The sequence below is a fragment of the Pristiophorus japonicus genome, chromosome 21 (genome assembly GCF_044704955.1).
Source record: "Pristiophorus japonicus isolate sPriJap1 chromosome 21, sPriJap1.hap1, whole genome shotgun sequence".
NCBI classification, from domain to species: Eukaryota; Metazoa; Chordata; class Chondrichthyes; family Pristiophoridae; genus Pristiophorus; species Pristiophorus japonicus.
The window spans coordinates 1449858-1467384 of NC_091997.1; the positions used below are offsets into that span (position 1 = coordinate 1449858).

At 45.9% G+C, this 17527-nt stretch overlaps 1 protein-coding gene across 4 annotated transcripts in view; it reads right to left on the reverse strand.

Annotated features, from left to right (window-relative positions):
- Positions 1-17527, reverse strand: part of LOC139233761 (oxysterol-binding protein-related protein 6-like) — a 105680-nt gene that overhangs the window by 60958 nt on the left and 27195 nt on the right. For 3 of the 4 annotated variants that reach the window (XM_070864242.1, XM_070864239.1, XM_070864240.1), the window contains exons 2-7: positions 14027-14258; positions 12720-12842; positions 11508-11561; positions 11285-11398; positions 6509-6679; positions 2469-2601 (exon numbers count right to left, since the gene is read on the reverse strand). In XM_070864242.1, coding sequence (XP_070720343.1) covers positions 2469-2601; positions 6509-6679; positions 11285-11398; positions 11508-11561; positions 12720-12842; positions 14027-14125 — 694 coding nt within the window. In that variant the 5' untranslated portion in view covers positions 14126-14258. Of the gene's footprint in view, positions 1-2468; positions 2602-6508; positions 6680-11284; positions 11399-11507; positions 11562-12719; positions 12991-14026; positions 14259-17527 lie in introns of those variants that run through there. The other variant, XM_070864243.1, reaches the window with a different exon arrangement.

Sequence of the window (17527 nt, forward strand, 5' to 3'; positions counted from 1 at the left end):
TCTTTTGCCAATCACCTTAAATCCGTGTCTTCTGTTTCTTGACCCTTCCACCAATGGGAACAGTTTCTCTCCCTCTACTCTGTCCAGACCCCTAATGGTTTTGAACACCTCGATCAAATCGCCTCTTAACCTTCTCTGCTCCAAGGAGAACAACCCCAGCTTCTCCAGTCTATCGATAACGGAAGTCCCTCATCCCTAGAATCATTCTCATAAATCTTTTCTGCTCCCTCTCGAAGGCCTTCACATCCTTCCTAAAATGCAGTGCCCAGAATTGGACAATACTCCAGTTGAGGCTGAACCAGTGTTTTATACAGGTTTATCATAACTCCCTTGCCTCTATTTATGAAGCCCACCATCCCGCAAGCTTTTTTTTTAAAACCGCTCTCTCAACCTGCCCTGCCACCTTCAATGATTTGTGCACATATACCCCCAGGTCTCTGTTCATGCTCCCCCTTTAGGATTGTATTCTTTAGTTTATATTGCCTCTCCCCATTCTTCCTACCAAAATGCATCAGTTCACTCTTTTCTGCGTTAAATTTCATCAGCCACATGTCCACCCATTCCATCAGCCTGTCTCCTTCCCTAAAGGCACCAAATGATGCTCAAGTCTGGTTTCCCGGGTGCTGACAGCCCATTTAGGAGTGGCCCAGGTGGAGAGTGCGTGTCAGCAGGTTATTCAATTGCATCAAAGCTATCACTGTCCGGTCCTCCCCCCACACAAACTTTCCAGTAATGGACCACTGGACAGAGATCAGGAGCAGGAACCCGAGAGTTTTGTCCCCCCTATTCCCGAGCCCACGGATAGAGGGGTCAACTGTGTCACCATTTCCACTTCAGCCCAATGCAGCACAGACCAGGGTTTGAAGCTGGGACTAATTCATACAGGTGGCTCAGTGCACCTACTCATGGGTGAAATACTGCAGGTCTCTATCTGACACAGAAACAGACTAAAGCGGATATACCCAGCAGAGCAGTTAATCTGGTTTTTCCACTTTCAGACGTTGAACAGCCCAGATATGCACATTTCTATAATTTTCTCTAATTTTCCCCCCCCCCCCCCCAAGATTTCCAATATTTGCCATTTTTCTTTTTATTCACTTTATCTGAACACTCAACTGTTACCGTCAAGGTGAAAACCCCAGGAGACATTTAACAAGCCGCTCGATACGGTAATGGAGGAGTACCGAGCAGCAGGGGCCATTCTCTCTGATGGATGAAAACGAAAGACTTGGATTTATATAGCGCCTTTCACGACCACCGGACTTCTCAAAGCACTTTGCAGCAAATGAAGTACTTTTGGAGTGTAGTCACTGTTATCATCAGAGACAGTCCCTCGAAATCAAGAAAGACTTGCTTCCACTCTAAAATGGAGTTCTCAGGTGACTGTACAGTCCAATATGGGAATTACAGTCTCTGTCACAGGTGGGACAGACAGTGGTTGAAGGAAAGGGTGGGTGGGGAGTCTGGTTTGCCGCATGCTCCTTCCGCTGCCTGCGCTTGTTTTCTGCATGCCATCAGCACCCTCCCGGATGCTCTTCCTCCACTTCGGGCAGTCTTTGGCCAGGGACTCCCAGGTGTCAGTGGGGATGCTGCATTTTTATCAAGGAGGCTTTGAGGGTGTCCTTGAAACGTTTCCTCTGCACACCTGGGGCTCGCTTGCTGTGTAGGAGCTCAGAATAGAGTGCTTGCTTTGGGAGTCTTGTGTCAGGCATGCGAACAATGTGACTCGCCCAACGGAACTGATCGAGTGTGGTCAGTGCTTCGATGCTGGTCTGATCGAGAACACTGGCGTTGGTGCGCCTGTCCTCCCAGGGGATTTGCAGGATCTTGAGACATCATTGGTGGTGACCAGGATCAAGCAGGGCTGCGTCATCGCACCAAGCCTCTTCTCAATCTTCCTCGCTGGAATGCTCCACCTCACACTCAACAAGCTCCCTGCTGGAGTGGAACTAAACTACAGAACCAGTGGAACATGTTCAACCAGTCACTGTTGTAATGTAGGAAATGGCAGCCAATTTGCGCACAAGCAAGCTCCCACAAACAACGATATGATAATGATCAGATAATCTGCTTTTTTGTGATGTTGGTTGAGGGAACAATATTGGCCAGGACACCAGGGATAACTCCCCAGCTCTTTTTCAAAATAGTGCCATGGGATGTGTTACGTCCATCTGGAGACAGACGGGGTCCTTTAACGTCTCATGCGAAAGAAGACACCTCCGACAGTGTAGCTCTCCCTCAGCATTGCACTGGGTGTGTCAGCCTAGATTTTTTGTGCTCAAGTCCCTGGAGTGGGACTTCAACCCACAACCTTCTGACTCAGAGGGCTGCCCACTGAGCCACGGCTGACACTGACAATGAGCTGATTTTCATAAGAGATAATGACGAAGAATGGCAAAGGTGTAGATTTTATTTAATAAAAATGTACACCTATAAATCTGAGGCAAATTAAATGCAAATATTCTTACCTTTCGCACACTGGTCCCAATCCTCACACTGCTGCAACCAGGCCGCTGTCACTGGCTGTCCACTCGCAGAGGCTGAAGGGAGGTGACCATTGCCTTTAAAAATGTCTCCACTGAAGGAGTCACACCTTTGTGCCTAAACAATAAGATAATGACAACTGATTATTGTCTCCACAGGAACAGAGCAAAATAAAGCACCAAAGTTTGTCTGCAATTCAGGTGGAGCATTTTGAAAACTAAAATAAAATGGGCTGTCTGTCACTGACTCAGATGCCAGCACACGCACATAATTAACAGAAGCTGGAGAGTTTGTGTTAGCCTTATGGTGCCTCACCCGAGTCATGTGTGACACAGTCATTCTGTCAGTGATTGCCGGGATAGAGAGAGAGAGAGAGAGAGAGAGAGAGGAGGGAGAGAAGAGGAAGAGGAGGAGTGGGGGGAGGGGAAGAGGAGGAAACATAGAACATAGGTGCAGTAGGCCATTCGGCCCTTCGAGCCTGCGCCTTCAATAAGATCATGGCTGATCATTCACCTCAGTACCCCACTCCCGCCTTCTCTCCATACTCCCTGATCCCTTTAGCCATAAGGGCCACATCTAACTCCCTCTTGAATATATCTAACGAATTGGACTCAACAACTTTCTGTGGTAAAAAATTCCACAGGTTCACAATTCTCCGAGTGAAGAATTTTCTCCTCATCTCAGTCGTAAATGGCTTACCCCTTATTCCTAGACTGTGACCCATGGTTCTGGACTTCCCCAACATCAGGAACATTCTTCCTGCATCTAACCTGTCCAGTCCTATCATAATTTTATATGTTTCTATGAGATCCCTGCTCATTCTTCTAAATTACCACTGAGTATAAGCTTAGCCAATCCAGTCCTTCTTCATATGTCAGTCCTGCCATCCCAGGAATTAGTCTGGTGAACCTTTGCTGCACTCCCTCAATAGCAAGCACATACTTCCTCAGATTAGCAGACCAAAACTGCACACAATACTCAAGTCTCATCAAGGCCCTGTACAACTGCAGTAAGACCTCCCTGCTCCTATACTCAAATCCTCTCACTATGAAGGCCAACATGCCATTTGCTTTATTTACTGCCCGCTGTACCTGCATGCCTACCTTTAGTGACTGATGTACCATGACACCCAGGTCTTGTTGCACCTCCCCTTTTACTAATCAGTTACCATTCAGATGATAATCTGCCTTCCTGTTTTTGCCACCAAAGTGGATAATCTCACATTTATCTACATTATACTGCATCTGTCATGCATTTGCCCACTCACCTAACCTGTCCAAGTCACCCTGCAGCTTCTTAGCATCGTCCTCGCTGCTAACACTGCCACCCAGCTTAGTGTCATCTGCAAATCTGGAGATATTACATTCAATTTCTTCATCTAAATCATTAACGTATATTGTAAATAACTGGGGTCCCAGCACTGAACCTTACGGTACCCCACTAGTCACTGCCTACCATTCTGAAAAGGACCCGTTTATTCCCACTCTGCTTCCTGTCTGCCAACCAGTTCTCTATCCACATCAATACATTACGTGCAATACCATGTGCCTTAATTTTGCACATTAATCTCATGTGTGGGACCTTGTCAAAAGTCTTTTGAAAATCCAAATACACCACATTCACTGGTTCTCCCTTATCCACTCTACTAGTTACATCCTCAAAAAACTCTAGATTTGTTAAGCATGATTTCCCTTTCATAAATCCATGCTGACTTGGACCAATCCTGTCACTGCTTTCCAAATGCACTGCTACTACATCTTTAATAATTGATTCCAGCATTTTCCCCACCACCGATGTGAAGCTAACCGGTCTTTAATTCCCTGTTTTCTCTCTCCCTCATTTTTTAAAAAGTGGGGTTACATTAGCTACCCTTCAATCCATAGGAACTGATCCAGAGTCGATAGACTGTTGGAAAATGACCACCAATGCATCCACTATTTCTAGGGCCACTTCCTTAAGTACTCTGGGATGCAGACTATCAGGCCCTGGGGATTTATCAGCCTTCAGTCCCATCAGTTTCCCTAACACCATTTCCTGACTAATAAGGATTTCCCTCAGTTCCTTCTTCTCGCTAGACCCTCGGCCTCCTAGTATTTTCGGGAGGTTATTCGTGTCTTCCTTAGTGAAGACAGAACCAAAGTATTTGTTCAATTGGTCTGCCATTTCCTTGTTCCCATTATGAATTCCCCTGATTCTGACTGCAAGGGACCTACATTTGTTTTCACTAATCTTTTTCTCTTCACATATCTATAGAAGCTTTTGCAGTCAGTTTTTATGTTCCCTGCAAGCTTACTCTCATACTCTATTTTCCCCCTCTTAATTAAACCCTTTGTCCTCCTCTGCTGAATTCAAAATTTCTCCCAGTCCTCAGGTTTGCTGCTTTTTCTGGCCAATTTATATGCCTCTTCCTTGGATTTAACACTATCCCTAATTTCCCTTGTTAACCACGGTTGAGCCACCTTCCCCGTTTTATTTTTACGCCAGACAGGGATGTACAATTGTTGTAAGTCATCCATTTGATCTTTAAATGTCTTCCATTGCCTATCCACCGTTAAATGGTTAAGTATCATTCGCCAGTCTATCCTAGCCAAATCACATCTCATACCATCGAAGTTTCCTTTCTTTAAGTTCAGGACCCTAGCCTCTGAATTAACTGTTACTCTCCATCTTCATTAAGAATTCTACCATATTATGGTCACTCTTCCCCAAGTGGCCCCGCACGACCAGATTGCTAATTAATCCTCTCTCATTACACAAGACCCAGTCTAGGATGGCCTGCTCTCCAGTTGGCTCCTCGACATATTGGTCAAGAAAACCATCCTTTATACACTCCAGGAAATCCTCTTCCACAGTATTGTTACCTGTTTGGTTAGCCCAATCAATATGTACGTTAAAGTCACCCATGATAACTGCTGTACCCTTATTGCACGCATCCCTAATTTCCTGTTTGATGCCATCTCCAACCTTCCTACTACTGTTTGGTGGTCTGTACACAACTCCCACTAACGTTTTCTGCCCTTTGGTGTTTCGCAGCTCTACCCATATAGATTCCACATCATCCATACTAATGTCCTTCCTTACTATTGCATTAACCTCCTCTTTAACTAGTAACGCTACCCCACCTTCTGTTCCTTCCTGTCTGTCCTTCCTGAATATTGAATACCCCTGGATGTTGAGTTCCCAGCCTTGGTTACTCTGGAGCCATGTCTCCATAATCCCAATTACATCATATCCATTAACAGCTATCTGCGCAGTTAATTCATCCACCTTATTACAAATGCTCCTCGCATTGAGACTCAGCCTTCAGGCTTGTTTTTTTTTTTAAAAACACTCTGTCCTTTTAGAATTATGTTGTAATGTGGCCCCTTTTGATTTTTGCCCTCGATTTCTCTGCCCTCCATCCTTGCTTTTCTCCTTCCTATCTTTTGCGTCCCTACATAGGTTCCCATCCCCCTGCCATATTAGTTTAACCCCTCCCCAACAGCACGAGCAAACACTCCACCTCGGACATAGGTTCCAGTCCTGCCCAGGTGCAGACCGTCCGGTTTGGAGGAGAGGGGCAGAGGTTTGGGGGGGGGGGGGGGGGAAGGAGGATGGGTGGGGGGGGAGGGAGGAAGAGGAAGAGGGTGGGGGGGTGGAGGAGAAGGGTGGAGGGCGAGGAGGAGGAGAAGGTGGTGTTGTTGGTGGGGGGGGGCAGGGAGGAGATCGACAGCACTGCAGAAGTCTGCAATTTGTTTTTTGATCCACAGGGATATGAGGTTTGGAGCACAGCTCAGGACGACAGGCTGTGTACCATTGCGAGGAAGGAAAGGGGGACAGTTTCTGGGTCCCTTGGATTGCTGCCGCTGCCCCCTTCCAACCCCCCACCCCCTCAAACCCAGATGTCTTTGGTCCTGACGGTGTTAAACCAGAGTAGTCTCCGTAATGTGATTTTCTCCATTATGCCGTGACGGAGCTCTGGGAAGATGACCACAATGAGAACAGAAGACGATGAACACAATGGACATGCAGATACACTGCCTACCTTGCTGCACAGAGGTACAATAGTACTGGCTGACAGGAAGTCTGCTGTCGGAGAGATGGAAAAGCTGTATCCGTTTGCTCCGTATGGAACTTTGACGGGGTCACCTTTCTGGAACAGTCGGTGATAGCAGAGCTTGGACACCCAGGTGCTGAAAACTTCCTGAGATTTCACCTGCAACAACACATCGACGTTTTCCCACCATTAGAATAAAGAGTCATCACGTTCACCCGCTGAAAGATCAGCAGTGACGAGGAGTCAGTAACGCACGTGTTAAAAACCCAATTGTTTCAACTGATTTTGTAACTTGGCACGGTAGAATAGCTTATTTACGAGACCCGAGCAAATTACTTTACTGTAACTGGACAAATATACAGTCATTTTCTTTTTGAAACTACAGATTAGATGAGCAGCAGTTATCCTGAGCTTTGCACTGTCCCAGTGAGTCTCATTGACTTTCACTTTACAGATCGTAGAATGAGAGGACATTCGGCCCATCATTCCTCTTTGGTCGAGCTATCCAATTAACCCCACACCACTGCTCTTTCCCCATAGCCCTGTCATTTTTTTCCCCTTTAAGTATTTATTTAATTCCCTTTTGAACGTTACTAATGTATCCGTTTCCCCCGCCCTTTCAGGCAGTGCATTCCCGATCTTAACAACTCGCATAAAGGAATGTCTCCTCATGTCGCTTCTGGTTCTTTTGCCAATCACTTTAAATCTGTGTCCTCTGGTTACTGACCCTTCGGTCACTCCTTATTTAATGTCAAACCCTTCATGATTTTGAACACCTCTATCAAATCTTTTAACCTTCTTTGCTCCAAGGAGAACAATCCCAGCTTCACTCTCTCCACATAACTAGAGTCCCTCATCCCTGGTACCATTCCAGTAAATCTCCTCCACACCCTCTCCAAGGTTTTAACATTCTTCCCAACGTGCGGTGCCTAGAATTGAACACAATACCCCAGCTGAGGCCGAACCAGTGTTTTATAAAGATTTAGCATAACTTCCTTGCTTTTGTGCTCTATTCGTCTATTAATAACGCCAAAGATATGAAAGAAAAGTTTCCAACGCAAGAACTTTCCCTTCCAGTTTCACGTTCCTTGCATTTCTGAATTTCATCCTTTTTTCTTCTGGTTACTGACCCTCCTGCCAGTCCACTCTATCAAAACCCCTCGGGTGTCTGCTACAGAAAGTAAAACAAACATTGGTACCAAGTACATAAGCAGAGGAAACAGGTTTTAGATAATTGGCAAAAAAAGCCACGGGGGAAATGAGGGGATTTTTTTTATAACGCAGCGAGTTGTGATCAGGAGCGCACTGCCTAAAAGGGTGGTGGAAACAGATTCAATATTAACTTTAAAAAAAGGGAATTGAATATATACTTGAAGAGGAAGAATTTGCAGGGCGATGGGGAAAGAGCAGGGGAATGGAATTAATTGGATAGCTCAGAGCCGGCACAGGCATGATGGGCCAAATGGCCCCCTGTGCTGTGTGATTCTATGAAAACCAGGGCTTCACAACGGACAGAAATAGAGACTTTGGCCCCAAGTTTCCACACGCTACAAAACGGGCGCCCCTCCGAGCTGGGTGCCCGTTTTTCTCGCCAAAAACAGCGCCTGAAATAAAACGCGCGATTCTGGAGCGCCCTGCAGCTCGGCACGGCGCCCAGGGGGGCGGAGCCTACCACTCGCGCCGATTTTGTAAGTGGGAGGGGGCGGGTACCATTTAAATTAGTTTTTTTCGTGCCGGCAACCCTGTGCGTGCGCATTGGAGCGTTCACGCACGCGCAGTGTGAAGGAAACATTGGCACTCGGCCATTTTTGTCGTTCTTTGTAGCTGTTTAATTTTTGAACATTTTTTAATAAAAGTACATTGCCATCAGCACATCAGCACTGAGGCTTCCTGCAGCAGTGAGAAGGTGCAGGAAGCCTCAAAGTCCCCCACCCCCCCAACCGCCGTCGGGAATGGCTGCTCAACTTCTGAGGCTTCCTGCAGCCTTCTCACTGTCTCCCCCCTCGCTGCGGTCGGTCGGGAACGGCTGCCTTCCACCCCCCCCCCCCACCCCCCCGGCCACCCCCCCCCCCCCCACCCCCCCGGCCATCAGGAACGGCTGCCTCCTCCCTCCCTCCCGTTCGCGGGAACGACGCCACACCGCTGAGCTGACTGAACCTGGCTGAAGCACTTTCACACAGGTAGGAAGATGGTTTATTTAATCTTTTCTTTGCTTATAAATGTTTATTCAGGTTGGATTTATTTGTATAAGTATAAATAAGGATTTATTGTAGAATTTAATGACTTCCCTTCCCCCCTCCCTCGTTCTGGACGCCTAATTTGTAACCTGCGCCTGATTTTTTAATGTGTAGACAAGGTTTTTTCAGTTCTACAAAAATCTTCACTTGCTCCATTCTAAGTTAGTTTGGAGTACGTTTCCCCTGTGGAAACTTTGAAATCAGGCGTCAGAGGCCGGACACGCCCCCTTTTGAAGAAAAAATTCTGTTCCAAAGTGAAACTGTTCTAACTGACTAGAACTGCAGAAAAAAAAAATGTGGAGAATTGCGATTTCTAAGATAGTCCATTCTCCACCAGTTGCTCCGAAAAATCAGGCGCAAATCATGTGGAAACTTGGGCCCATAGAATTGAGGAGATGTTAGGAGGCCGTTAAAGATGGTAAAATTCGGAACTCAATCAGGCCAAATCCCAGTGCCCGGAAACAGCCTTAAAAAGGAGGCAATGCAGAAGACAAATTTACATCGATATCAGGAAGGTTTTCATGCAAAGGGAGTGACCATCCTAATGTGGAATACCCTTCAGTTTAGGACAGTCGTGGCTCAAATCTGGGAATCATTTAAAAGATAGTTAGATGCTGTGAATGGCTGAGAGTGGAAAGAGTAGGTTTTGCGGAGTGGATGAGCCAATGGTCTTCCTCATCTTGTGATAAGTACACAGGAAATCGCACCAACTCAAAGACTGGCCACAACTGTTAATACAGCAGTTCATACATCAATGTTAAATATCTTGTCCACACTAAAAATCCCACCAACATAACATTCCCAACTTAAATCAGAGGACCCAAATAGTTTCCAACTGTTGAACTATGGTTTAGTATCAATTCCTTTCATGACTCACTGAATAAAATGCTAGTAACTTGTGTAAACTTCCATTACTTTTTAAAAACAAAAATATCTCTTCATAGATGAGGAAATTATTTTGGGACATTCCTCACTGCACCCAAGACATTAAATCATGCAGTTCAGTTCTACAGGCACTAGCCGCCCTCTGGTACCTCATCCATAGCGTGAGTGCGTGCCCAAGAAAGGCTGCTCACCAATGGGGTGCATTACAGCCACGGCCAATCCTGTCCGCACCCAACATTCTCACACAACTTAAACAACTGATTTCCCCTTCCAAACACAAAGTCAAAAGTAGCGTCCCTTCTATTGCCCAGTTCAGATCAGTGAGCAAAGCGCAGAACAGGATCAAACCTTGGTCTGCGCACCTCACATCTACACTGGGCCGAGGTGCTTTCACCTGAGGGGTGATGTTCTCCAACATTATGTAGCACGATAATTGCTGTAGCCAGGCGACCTGCGGTTTTATGTATTTGCTCAGCTTCAGGGAGGTTTAAAAAAAGTTTATTTTTGTAATGTATTTGCTTCATGGGTTCTTTGCTATTAAGACCTAGTTGGTTTATTAGCAAAGGTTTAACAATGACACTACACATTACAGTTCATTCACCAGGCTCACAATCACCTGCCCCATCGTGGATCCCCCGAACCCAACTGGCTGGGGTTTTATTAAGTCTTGTGAACATCACATGACTGGCTAAGCCATTCCCAACTCAACAGCTCTACAACTATTTTGTTGTATCTGTAAAATAAAACAATGTTAAATCAAGTGGCCCCTGATTAAAAAGGAGGGGTGGACACGAAAACCGACAAACTTAGACAAATGAAACTTTAGACATTACGTGGTTCAAATTAAAATTTGGTTGCCGGGGGTGATGATGCACTCCAGTCCCTCCGGCGCCCGCCTCTCGCGGAAGACCACGAGCGTACCAGTGGACACCGCGTGCTCTATCTCCAGGGACACCCTGGTTTGGGTGTAACCGCGGAAAAGAGGCAGGCAGTTGGGCTGAACGACCCCCTCAACCGCCCGCTGCCTGGACCGGTTGATGGTCACCTTGGCCAGGCCCAGCAGTCCTACGAGGAGGCCTTCCGACCTGCCCACTCTCCTCCGCACAGGGTGCCCAAAGATCAGGAGTGTGGGACTGAAGTGCAACGAAAATTTGAGCAGCAGCCCCTTTAAATAATGGAATAGGGGCTGCAACCTCACACATAGATGTTCAATGTGGAACACAGACTCCTCCAGACCGCAGAAATTACAGGCGGCCTGGGAGTCCATGAACCGACTTAAAAACCGATTGCACAGGACTTCCCCATGCAACACCCTCCAGGCCAAGTCCCCAATAAATAAAGGGAGGACTCCCGCGTAGAGAGCGCTCCATTGGGGACCCCTGCCTCCTTCGGATGGCAAGATGGTGCGCCATGGCGTGTCCGGACGGCAGACGAGGATGGCAAAATGGAGAATGTGCAAGAGCAGCCTGTACAGGAATCCCCTCCGCGCAGAACTGAAAGGCACGGAGGGGATTTCCCGGAGGAGGCTCAAGTTGTGATGCACCAGCTCCCGAGGGAGGTTTTGGGGCTTGGCACCAATGAAGAATTCAACAGTTCTACAATCCTGTGAGCATCCTCACAGGTGCATACATTACAATTTTACCTTCAGATGATAGAGGTTCTCTTCTGCGTCTAAGTCAATGCGTTTGGATTTCTTGTTGATGGACATTACGGAGAGGCCAATGTTGATGGAGCCATGGAGTTTTCCTCTCAGAATCTGGTGATGTTAACAAGAGTTAGGGTTACACTCAGCGACCAGTTAGTATTTTTTTTAATGAATTCTGTAATACAGTTTGCAAAAGAAAGACAAATTAAGAACTACTTACATCTTGCTGAGTCTTGGCATACTTGAGAATCCCCTTTTCCAAGATAAAATATCTCTGAAAAAGATAAAAAGGAAATATTTAATTTTCAATCACTTTATAAACACAACATTTCCCTTCATTTTCCCCTTTCTTGCCTGAAGTCGACAGCTCTTGCCGAGGTACAGTCCCAGGGATTATTACAGCCATCCAGTTCCTCACCCTACGAGAGTATTCTACATATGTGAAGCTAGACAGCGAGTGTTGATGAGCTATTCAACCGTGGAATGCATCATAACGAAGCCCGATGAGAGTCTCGGTCCTGCCCACAAGTGTGCACTTTCCAGCAGGATACATGGGCAATGGTCAGGAGTGTGAACCTGACTACTGCCCCCCCCCAAATACAGGATCGCTGAGACCAATTATAACATCCCCAACTCCTGGCCCACTCGAGGACAGCTAACTCATCCAGGGATCCATCCTGATCTGTGTGGATCAATACTACACTGGTCATTGAATTTACCCACTAAGCCATTGGGCTACCTGTCCATATGATCTTAAACCAGTTCACAAGAGATGGAGTTTGAACAAAGGCCTACTCCAATCCAGTTCAGAACATCCCAAGATGGTTTCTTTTTGGTCATTAAAGATATCCTGGGTTCTCGCTATTGAAAAGACATTTTCAGTTAACCTCCAACATGTGTAAATCAAGCAAATCATCCCAGGAGGGAATAGGTAATCGAGAGCGCAAAATTAAAAGGTGTTAAAATAACTGCATCGCAGAACACGGAGGAAGGGAGAGCTAATCAGCTTTGGTGGTGTATGTCTAACTCCCATTCAGAAGGTCCAATGTCAAACCCATTACTCACTGCTGTCCAAATGTAACTATCCTCCCCAGGATGTTAGACAGTATCATCTATATCTTTACATAAATGAGCTTTGCAATAGCCGAAATGAGCTGATAAAATGGAGAGAGAGAGAGAGAGAGAGAGAGAGAGAGAGAGAGAGAGAGAGAGAGAGAGGAGAAGAAATGCCACCAGAGCCAGTGTTACTATTGAGAGCAATCAGTGGAGAAACCCCTGACCTGGGCTGTCATGGATGAAGTAGGAACAGCATCGACTAGGTGACTCGGGAGTGGGAAAAGCTGGATTTTAAAAACAGGGATAAATGGGCTGACGTGGTCTTAGAACTTAGGAGCGCAGACTTCTTTTTTGAAAGAAACGATAAGACTCTAACCTTGTGCCAGCCTTTCAATGGCCATTTCCTCTTCTTCAGCAGGTATCCTTCCTGCCGTTCGAGATCCAGAGAAGCATGGCTGCTTCCTGGTGGCTCCTCCATCACCTCCCAGTTCTCAGAGTTCTGAAGCAGAGACAACACTTGAGAAACACAGCGGTTCGTGCACATAGCTTGCGTTACATTTTCTGAGCTTGTTTGCGAGTCTTGGCTGGTTCATTTGCTCCCATTTCGGATTATCTTGATCAGATAAAATCAATCAAGTTACGGCAGCCTTTGTTGGACAGGAATTTAGACCAACAAAATATCCTCAGAGAATGTTTCAATGTCACAGGAATTTAAATAAGCAAGAAAGATTCTGCTATACAAACACCATGTATAGCAAACATTACAAAAATGCAACGGGCTCTCCAATGGCTCAGTGGGTACTTACACGCGCGCAGACATCAGAGTTGGTCGTGATGCTCCCCCCAGTCAAACAGCTACTAACAATCTCCATCTGGGCACATGCGAAGAATTGTACCTTGGGGCTAGATAGCCAAACGCTGCCATCACCCCATGTGCATTACCCCCGTCATGAATTAGTGACTTCGGGAGAGATGGGGAGACTATTTGGGGGCAAAAAAAAGCCCATCATTTACTCATCATCGAGCAACAAATGGCACTTAAGCAGTCAGAAACCCCCACATTTCATCCGAGAGCAAACACCAGTTTCATTTGTAAAGACATTTCCAGCACATTATGGCAATGCGCCGAACAAAAGTGCACTTTTCCATCATTGCCACCAAAGTTTGCGTGTCCTCTATTCTAAAACCCAATAATTGCAATAGCAGCTCGTGTTTTAAACTGCCCAAATCCTCCACACTGTTGTCACGGTAATGAGGGGGAAGAGAGAGCGAGTGCCGCCGTTTTCAACATTAATGCAGCCGTGGTTGCACTGCAAGAGGTGCCAGAGTGTGACTGTACCTCATCAGAAGCGCAACGGAAACAATAATCAACCGAGAACGTGCTGGAGATACACAGCAGGACTGTCGGCAACTGGAGAGATCAGCTCACATTTTGGGTAGCGATCCTTCTTTAGAAATGAATTCAAAGTTCTCCACCCGACACATTAAGCTGCCTTCTCTTTTCAGGCGTTGGGAGCCCTGCTGTGTAGCTCAGGCTATTATGGCAATGCGCTGCACCAAAGGTGCTTTTATTTCCAGCTTTTTTCTTTTTGTCTGTATATTAAAGTCTAACAGCACAGCTACATAAACCGCCAGGGAGAATAAAGAGTCCAGAAGGAAGTGGGGTGGCACAGACCCCCATACCTGGTGTGTGCTGGTGGGCTTCGAGGAGGCATTGCTGCTGCTTCTGGTTAGAGTGGACGTCCTTTGGGAAGCAGGGAGCACCTTCTCATCACCATTCATTGCTGCCAGATGTCCAAATGCTGCCAGCCCCAGGTATCCTAGCACCCACAGATTGAAGCAGTTTCCAGAGGCTGGAAAGGACCCGATCTCCTGGGGAGCTTGTATTCACACATCTGGATGCAATCAAACATTCCTAAAGAGGGAAACAAACAAAAAAAAAATAATTCAGTTCGACTCTGTACTCCAACACCAACTAGGTAAACAAATGATGAGCAGCTACGTTTTTCTGGCACTCATCTTCAATTGTTAACCTACATCGAACTTACATCACGGACACAGGCCATTCAGCCCAGTGTTTATGCAGATTATCTGGTCATCATCACATTGCTGTTTGTGGGAGCTTGCTGTGCACAAATTGGCTGCTGCGTTTCCTGCATTACAACAGTGACTACACTCCAAAAGTACTTCATTGGCTGTAAAGCGCTTTGAGACGTCCTGTGGGCGTGAACGGTGAGGAGCCTCCTCCCACTCTATTTACTTCATCTAACCCCATCACCATATCCTTCTATTCCTTTCTCCCTCATGTGTTTATCCAGTTCCCCCTTAAATGCATCAATACAGTTCACCTCAGCCCCTCCCTGTGGCAGCGAGTTCCACACTCTCTGGGTAAAGAAGTTTTTCCTGATCTCCATATTGGAATTATTAGCGACCAACTTAGTTATATTTTCCACAAGTGGAAACACCTTTACATCTACAATCGATCCAATTCATAATTTTAAAGACTTCTATCAGGTCACCCCTCTTGGGGAAAGCTCAGCCTATTCAATTAACCTAGTTAGCTAGTGGTCTGAGGTGGAGATAATTAAGGGTATTTCTGAGAGAGTACAGCGTTGATATGTTGTATCGAGTTTTCTGTTGTCAAATGAAAGGTGTGTTGGATTCCAAACAAGCCAAAAACTAGGGATAATGCAGTGGGTTAGGCATTAGCCTTTAATCACCAAGACCAGATTCCAATACAGCCCAGATGGCTAACTCGTCTAGCTATTAGCTGCAAGGCTTCTACATGAAATTACTTAAGGTTTTCAAACTAGTTGCCACAAAACCGCACAGTTCACTGGCAATCTTGCAGACAGCCGGTGTGGAAATGTAGTGGTGCAGTATTAAACGTTTTCTGTTTTCTGTCCATTAACCAATCCATATTATCGCCAATTCCATGAGCCCTAATTTCATTTAATAACCTCTTGTGTGGCACCTTATCGAATGCCTTCTGAAAATCTAAATATTCCACATCCACTAGTACCCCCTCATCTATTCTGCGAGTTACAACCTCAAAAAACTAATAGATTTGTCAAACATGATTTCCCTTTCATAAATCCTTGCAGTGCACAAACTTACTGCCATGTTTCCTACATTACAACAGTGACTACACTTCAAAAGTACTTTGGGACATCCGGAGGTCATGAAAGGCCCAATATAAATGCCAGTCATTTGCTTTTTTAGGGGAGGAAGAAGCCAGACTCACGGAGATGCTCTGCACTGTCAGATATCCAGCCAACACAGCCACAGGGCGAGGTACCAGAGGTCATGCAGCTGCTATGGAACGGTGCCCTAGCAAGGAACGAACACCTTCAGGATGAGAAAGGAGAGAATGTGTGCAAGGAAACAGGGCAGATTTCTCTTGGTTCTGTGCCTGGGTGCAGCAAGTACAGGAAATCATGCAGGGCACCCATTCCTCCCGGTTGGTTGTATCTAAATAGAGTCAGGCAGAGGAGAAGGAAAATCTAGCTCTATAAATCTGGTTCTGTAAAAATCTGACAATCCTTTATATTATACACATTTTAATCAATGTGAGACCCATTTCTTATTTCAGCTGGATCAGTTAGAGTTTGTGGAATGCATCACGTGATTAGACAGGCTGATTTGTATCACAAGGACCCATGAACTTTAGTAAACTGGGAAACACTGACTAAACCAGGAATTACAGGATTCATCTAACCCAGGACTCAAGACAATTTCATTAAACAATAGACAAATGCTTGATGGGTTGATAACCGAGACTAGGCCACAGTCTTGTACTTCATCCCCCTCTGCTCCGAGAGAGATGGTTTGTTCTGATGGAAGGGCTCTTCAATCAGCTTGATGCTCAGGATGGTTGACAAACCATTCATGAACAGGCCCTGTTGCACAATATTACATGCCAGCAGCATTTTCTGATTCAGCGTCAATTCAAAGTTGATTATGAAAGAGCCAACAACCCAGGGCTATGTGCTTTCCAATTTTTCCTGAGTTATGAATTCAGCCAGCTTTGGGAAATTGCCAGCTCTGAAATCAGACACAAGCCGTAAGTACCAGAGTACACCAACTCACATAAACCACCCTCAGTGCACCAATCCACCACCCCGCCTCAGTACACCATCTCTGTACACCACATCCCCTCCCATCGTCTCACAGTACACCATCTCTGTACATATAAACATAGAAAATAGGTGCAGGAGCAGGCCATTCGGCCCTTCGAGCCTGCACCACCATTCAATATGATCACGGCTGATCATGCAACCTCAGTACTCCACCCCTGCCTTCTATCCAAACCCCCGATCCCTTTAGCCGCAAGGGCCATATCTAACTCCCTTTTGAATACGTCCAACGAACTGGACTCAACAACTCTCTGTGGCACAGAATTCCACAGGTTCACAACGCTCTGGGTGAAAAAATTTCTCATCTCACACACACCCTCCCATCGTCCCTCTGTACACCACACACCCTCCCATCTCTCCACACTACACAGTCTTCCATTGCCCCACCGTACACCATCTCTCCACCACACAGCCACCTTATTTCATACAGCATCAATATCATGAAAGTTCACTTCGAAAGTGGTTTCGGCACTTTGAATTTCTAGCCAAGTTAGCAATCAAGTCACATCATTCAGTTTGACCTCTTGCAAGATTGCTTTGATTCCGATACCTACAGCAGAGAACAGTGTGCACCAGAGCGCGGTATTCCTGCATTACAGAGAATCACGAGCAGTTTTAATCTTCCTCACTTGCAGACGTATTCAATTCTGCCAGTTTGTCCTTTCTCCCCCCGATCAGCTGAGAAGATAAACTGTAATACAAGCTGTATATCACATGCCAATAGGGCATCAGTACAGGGTGACCTACACCTTCCGTTAGGCATTCCCAACAGACATCTTGGGACTCTTGGCTTGTACAGGCCTGTCCTGAAATTACATCCCTTCAAAAGGGCACAGAACAACCATATCACTGAAAAGGAAAAAAAAAGAAGAGAAAGAGAAAGAGAAACCAGTCAAACACATTTGACTGCCCAAGATTATTAGACAGGTGAAATGTGGCCAGGTTACCAGCAGCTAATCCATCTACCAACTAATAACAGTCATCGTCAGATAATTACAAGGAAAACCGTTTTTCACACACACACAAATTGAGCTTAAATGATAGTTAC